At 39.3% G+C, this 6,724-nt stretch overlaps 1 protein-coding gene across 1 annotated transcript; it reads right to left on the reverse strand.

Moving 5' to 3' along the window:
• Positions 1–2,150: 2,150 nt before the first annotated feature.
• LOC148060740 (putative E3 ubiquitin-protein ligase UBR7) lies at positions 2,151–5,119 on the reverse strand. The gene is made up of 11 exons (XM_087779815.1): positions 4,965–5,119; positions 4,736–4,869; positions 4,597–4,657; positions 4,041–4,136; positions 3,899–3,952; positions 3,722–3,827; positions 3,540–3,661; positions 2,765–2,938; positions 2,550–2,706; positions 2,418–2,479; positions 2,151–2,344 (listed from the first exon to the last, which is right to left on the reverse strand). Exons 1-11 carry the CDS (start codon positions 5,070–5,072, stop codon positions 2,267–2,269), a joined length of 1,152 nt encoding a protein of 383 aa, XP_087635941.1. The 5' UTR covers positions 5,073–5,119; the 3' UTR covers positions 2,151–2,266.
• Between the last annotated feature and the right edge of the window lie 1,605 nt (positions 5,120–6,724).

Consider the following 6,724-nt stretch of genomic DNA (forward strand, 5'->3'; position numbering starts at 1 on the left):
GAACAACTCTGTACCGTTCCTGCTTTTGGTCTCTGTACATATCGGCTCCGATTCCGAGCCCGAACGTTCCTTTAGTGGGAACGCTTTATGATGTCACCCGACTGTTCCGTTCACTGTGAACTCCTCAAATTCAGCATTTTGGATCCGAAAGAATGGATTTCGTTAAGTTGCACTTTGATATAAAGATGAGGTCGGAGTTGTAGCATTGTTTACCGCTGTCATCTTTGTTTGCGTGAGAACGTGTGGGCGATCACATGACCAGGTCCAATCAGAGTCAACAAAACCGGATCAGGAATTTATCTGACACAGCAGAAATGTAAACTACAACCATGCAATGCTGTGCCGAAAAAAGAACAAATGAATAGCGAACAAAACAAAATAAGTGTTGATGAGAAAGTTTCCGGCTCATTTCATCGGGAATTTGTAAATAATTAATTTTTGTCTGTTTACTTTCGATGGTCGTTGAAGGTTTTTGTCACGAGATACAGTTGTTGTTTTTTTTTTTGTCCGTAATGTTGCGAATGACTTTTTGTTTTTCTATGGACTTTAAAAGAAACTGTTGGAGGAGTTCGTGCCTTCCTCGCCGCCGCCCTTGGAGTAGGCGGCGTCTATGCAAGCGCTCGACCAGCTGACCAGCCTGCATCACTGCTCATGTAGCTACTTCTCGTGTACATATTTAGCACCTTCCTCTCCTCGGTTTGTAAATGGTTTGCTGGTGTTGTTCGCAGGTCTGCGTTGTTCTTGTTTCACAGAGAAAAAAAAAACATGTTTGTAGATCGACGCTCATTTTAGTTTCACTGAATCTATTTTTCTACTGACCAGTCGTTCACTTTAGCATCATACGAAATAAACTGGTTTCATATGACGACGGAACTCTGGCTGGGTTTTCATCTCGCCTACAGGGGGCGCTAAACTTTTTCTACTGTCGTGCTTGGGTGTCTGCCTCTTTACTTGCAGCTAGTTTAATTTAAGTTTTAAGGTATGGTTTGTTGTAATTTAACTTCAACAGGCTGTTCAGTCTATTTGTGACAAATATACGTCAGGGTTTCTATAGCTTATGTGAACTTTTTAAATACCATTGGAAACTTGATTTGCATTAAAACCAACATCTAAAAACTCACCACTTTAATTACATACATTTAAGAACAATTTTACAAATTTCTTATTATTAGAATTTTAATTTAACTTAAAAAACTTAAATACCATCATACATCAAAAATGTCCTGTACCAAGTACTGTGTGTCTTATTTGCTTTGCCTGGCACTGCTTTTATTCATGAAGAAGAATTTTGGCTCAAGAGAGAACTCTGTTAAGTTTTCTTTAGGAAACAAAGGCAGGTGTAAATTCACAAAGTTGCTACATAAACTGCTTAACTGTTTTAGTTCAGGTATTATTTGCACGTCCATATTTACATTTTATAATTAGATAAAAAACTGGTACCAAATGTTTTCGGCTTTGAAACCAAAATTACATCTTATGTGTTCGCATTTAAGACTTATAAAATGTGATTTTAAACTGAGGCCTTGTTTTGAGGTTCATGAATTGAATGCCTTGGCACTATTTCACAAATAAATCCAGACATTTTTTACAGTTTCTGAAGTTGAACACGAACAAGTTAAAAATAAATAAACTTGCTTTTTGTGACTCCGATTTTAATGAATATTTCACCTAAAATTCAAATTTCACTCTTTCTACTCACCCTCAAATCAACTAAGGGTTGAAATTATTTTCAGAGTAATCTGTTCCTTTTTACAGTTGTAGGCAACAATGTTTGTTAATTTTAATGTAGCGTCTGGCGCATGCTCGCCTTCATCTTTAAGCGATCTTAAATAAGTGGTTTGATTATTTTCAAAAATTCATTTTGAGGCTTCAATACAGGATTAACATTACTGACAAGCACCATGGAAGTATTCGGATTTTTTCAAATGTCTTAAAATGGAGATGAAAAGAACGATAACTTAGCGACAGTCACTACATTAAAATGAACATACATTTTGTCTATAACTCTGAAAAGGAACAGATTACTCTGAAAATAATCCCAAACCTTGGACAATGTAAGGGGGTGTAGAAAATGAGTAGAATTTTGGTTGAACTATCCCATTAAGGTTCAGTGAAACGAACATAAGTAGAAACCACACTAGAGGTTTAAATCAATAAAAAGTTTAATTTCACAGGTGTTCAAAATGTGTCTGTGCCCAGACAAGGCTTCACAAAAAAAAACAATCAACATTCAAATGGTCAGCAGTAGGTGGCAGTACAGCAGCAGTCATTGGTTTTCCACGAGTCTTCTTCTCTTTCTGTTCAGCTTCTCAAAACACTGATGAACGCCCTCCGCCGTCACTTCCTGGAGACGAGATCAGGAGGTGAAGAGGTCATGTGACACCGCAGTAGAGCGACGGCAACACTCCGGATCTCACCTTGCCTTCGGCGGCACACTGCTTCAGGAACTCAGTCATGGCTACGGTCATGTCGTTGTAACCTGCAGGAAGGAAGACGGTCAAAGACGTTGTCACCGCAGCTAAGGCTCCCTCTAGCGCCCCCTGCCCCACCGTAGATGATCTCCAGCTGCTGCACTCGGTCCATCGACTCGATCATAGACATCAGAGGGTGTTTGCCAAAAGGTTCCGTCAATCCCCGAGTCTCGTACGCCTCTAAAGAGTCGGTCGGGTCCAACAGGAAGGAGACCTTCAGGTCCACGTAGACCCGCTGAGGAAACACAGAAGGTGATCAACGGTGATCTGTGGGGTCAGTAGTGAGAACTCACCTTGCAGCTGGTGCAGGTGCAGAGTTCTGAGCGCCACGTGCTGGGCCAGAACACTGCTCCTCGCCTGGGCCGCTCCGGTCCGAGTCTCTGAAGTCCCTCCAGGCGGCAGCTCTGCTGCCCGGACTCGACCTCTGCCTCCTCACGGGCACGTTTGTTTGACACGCTTTTCTTCACCTGGAGGTGAACAAACAGGCGAGTGACATCAGCGCCATCTAGTGGCAGCAGCACTACATGCACATTAATACAGAAGCAGCTGATGTTGAATTTTAAGATGCTTTAATGCATGAAAATGAAACTGTCTTCAATTATTATACTATAAATTATATAATAGGTTTAACATGTTTTGTTTATTTACATCAGAATTGTTTACTCCATTTGAGAAATGGTTATTTTATATATATATATATATATCTATATATATCTATATATCTAATCTATATATAGATATCTATATATCTATATATCTAGATAGATATAGATATCTATCTAGATATATATATATATAAAATGACCATAATGTTTTCTACCAGAGCCAAAACATTTAAAATAATATATATATGCGTGTGTGTGTTTCAAATTCACTTGTTTGTAATACATATTTTGTTTAAATGTTTATTATTATGCGTACATTTGTAATGTGTGTATAAAAACTACAGAAAATAATTATTTGCTGAAGGAAAGGTTATTTTTATTATATATAAAAAATACATGTTAAACATACCCTTTATTTGTTTTAATCATTTATGATATTAAATATTTACTTTTCTATTCTCACCTCAGGATTTGTTTGTACCAGACCAGCTGACGATTCTTCCGTTTCAGCCGGATCTGAACTTTCTTCATGTCCTTCTACGTCGACAAGCTTGTCCTCTGGTTCTGACTGAGTAATGGGCGGGACTGAAACCAGAACCAGTGCCATTAATTGACACAGAGGGGAGGTTGAAGGTTGAAACTCACCGGCGTAGTGGGCCGCGTAGGTCCAGAGAAAGGGTGCCAAGTTCATACACGACTCGCATACGAGCTCCTGCACCTCCGCGGGCTCGTCCGGGGCCCCGCCCAGGTGCTGGAAAACACACAAGATCACGTTACAGCCGACAACATGTTGGATCCACGGGTCTGAGAAGGAGTACTTACCCGAGTGTGGAACCAGTCCTCACAGGCCACACACTGGATCATCTCATCGCCCACCTTAACAACAACAACAACAACAACCACCACCACCAGAGCTGATCACCACTGCAGAAACAAAATATTACCCATGACTCCAAAGTCTCACCTGGTCTTCCTCGTCCAAGTACGGCCGCGCACATGTGCAGTAGGTGCCGCTGAAGTTGTGGTTGTAAATGTTTTTGGCGTTTTTCTCATCCTTTTCCTGCGAGGAATAGAAAACACGTCAACTAGGAGTTTGATATATCCTGTATATACTGTATTTTATTTTTAGTAGTTTTTTTGTTTCCATTTCAATAAAGTGTATATTAAATAAAACTATACGATTTTTTAATTTACATGTAAATACACACAGTGTTAGTTCAATTTGTTTTGTGATTAAACTAGATGGCAGTCATTTCGTCCCCCACAACTTAAGGAGCAATTAAACATGCAAGATTCACAATGGCTGAGGACAAGAGGATACAGTCAACTACAGCAAGTCAAGCAGCTTTTAAAGCTGATATTTGGACATGTTTGGTTTTCAAAACAAATGAATGCATTTATAATATTGTCAAGAGTTTTGCGGTCTGTGAAATCTACCGTATTGCAAGATTCTTTACACACATCCCTCTAATGTAAACAACACACCAGGACCAGAACAACAAGATTCAAGTCGAACTCACCGGAGAGAGTTTGCACCGAAAGTCCCCGAATTTGCCGTTTCCACAGTCACAGCGGAAATTCCTGAGGCCACAAGAAATGTCAAAACAATGCACTATAGTCAAGATAAACATGCGTGACTGCACATCTGGACGGAAGTACCGTTTGGTGTAGAGTTCCAGGATGTCGTGTCCATCGTGGCAACAGTTGGCGCAGGCGAGACAGATCCCAGCGGGTTCAGAGTCTGAGGGGGAACAAGTCCTGCAGGAAAACACCGCCTGTCGCTTCACGTAACCCTGCAACACACATCGAATGATGACCCACATCGTCCTGCGCCATCATGGCCGGAGACAAAGCGCCTCCTGCGGGGGAGCTGGACGCTCTTTCTTACCCGTGGATAAGAGCAGTTGTCCGGGTCGCTTCCAGCCAAAACACTCAGGGCTTCCTGGAGGTATTCTTCATCGATGGGAGCATTTTCAGGGACTGTATCTGAGGACATCTTAGACAAAAGAGACGGAAACCAGGATCAGCATCCGTGTTGACAAAATTGTGGCGCCAGTTTGTGTTGGGTGGATCACATGTCGGAAGTGACGAAGTAGAACTTCCGTTAAAGAATATTTCATTTTTTAATATTTCTTTTTTTCACATTTCTCCAGAACACAACAGTTAAATAATTATTAAAAGGTTTTCTTTATGTCTTAAATTAAAAAATAAATTACACTTACACTATTCTTTTGTTGTTGTTTTTAGATCAGCTTAGAATAAATCGTAGTTCTTGATGCAAACAAAATCTCTCTGTCGAGGCGAAAAAACGACTTAATAGAGATAAATAATAACAATGTTTCGTTTATTTAACCGCAGTTCGCTGCTGTGGGTTTTAAAGCATATCCACTAGGTGGCGCTAATTCGCTGTCTATCTTTAAAAAGACATTAGATAGCGAAACTTTGTAGTGTTTATTCTTGTGTGTAGTACAGTCATGTTGATGTTTGTTTTTTTTGCAATTTCTTTTTTTTAAATCATGAGGTTTCACTTGTTAATATAGCTATAGTACGAGTACCACCGTCCTCTCGTTTTCTCTGTTTTATTATGGAACCAGTTAAGTAATGTATTTTTTACTATTTACAACTTTTACTTTTAGGAGACTCCAAATTACCTGTTTAAATTTTGGATTTTTTTTCTTTTTTAATCCGTCCAAGAGTGGCCCTTGATGAAATTGAAATGGCGTATGGAGAGAGTTTGAGACAAGTTAGACTGCTGTTGTATGGGCTTAGAATAGTTCAAGCTTAAATAGGAATAGAAAACTAAATATATTGACCGTACTACAGTAGAAAAAATTGACATTATATGTCAAATTTTATTTTGTTTACCAATATTGTTTTTCAGAACAATATTTTGTTCTGTGTTCAGCCCACGTTTTTTTCGACACCATTTTAAACTGACTGTGTTTTAAGCCCATATTGTTGCTGGAAATACGAGAACAAACAGTGGTGATAATGGCCCAAGAAGAGGAAGAAGAGCAACTGAAGAATATCCGTTTACCACAAAACGTACATTAAAAAAGAACGAATATTTAAATATATATAAATTGCACTATACGCATATGCACTATGTTTCTGACTGTCTCAAACGTGTGCTTGGTTCTGTTTATTTTGTGTTTGATCTTATTTCATTCTTTAATTCTGTACTGCCGCCACACAAATGTTGTGTTTGTCAACACTGGCAATAAAAGTTTCTCATCCTAATTAAAGTTGTGCATTTAAAAAAAAGATCATGTTTATTGTCAGAAAACCACTCATTGAGTTGAGTGGACTTTACATCTAAATGTGATTGAAGTGTATTTACATTCAAACTAAATCTGTGGAGTGTTTTTAGAGGACAAACTAACTGACTCATGTTTAGATTTGTAAATCATTCATCACGCATCATGGTGCGTTCAGGGACCCTAAACGTGGAGCAAAACTACGATCTTGAAACATTCACGAAACTATTAAAAAAATGAAAAAAAAGAGCCAATCGAAAACTATTGACTCCCGGATCTTATTTTAGGCGTGTGTGCTGTACTGTTCGGATATTTAATTGGGCGTGATCGTACGAAGAGGACCAGGAAGCGCTACTTTACGAGGGGTCCGTGAAGGCAGCAGCCTCCTCGC

This window comes from Callionymus lyra, chromosome 18 (assembly GCF_982586985.1).
Source record: "Callionymus lyra chromosome 18, fCalLyr1.hap1.1, whole genome shotgun sequence".
Classification (NCBI taxonomy): Eukaryota; Metazoa; Chordata; class Actinopteri; order Syngnathiformes; family Callionymidae; genus Callionymus; species Callionymus lyra.

Bases quoted from the DNA above. Each gene is read 5' to 3' on its own strand.
- LOC148060740 (XM_087779815.1), bottom strand. From the start codon at position 5,072: ATGTCCTCAGATACAGTCCCTGAAAATGCTCCCATCGATGAAGAATAC. The intron at 4,137-4,596 runs GTGAGTTCGACT...TATTCCTCGCAG, and splicing joins TTCGGTGCAAACTCTCTCCG to GAAAAGGATGAGAAAAACGC. The intron at 3,662-3,721 runs GTGAGTTTCAAC...TTCTGGTTTCAG, and splicing joins CTACGCGGCCCACTACGCCG to TCCCGCCCATTACTCAGTCA.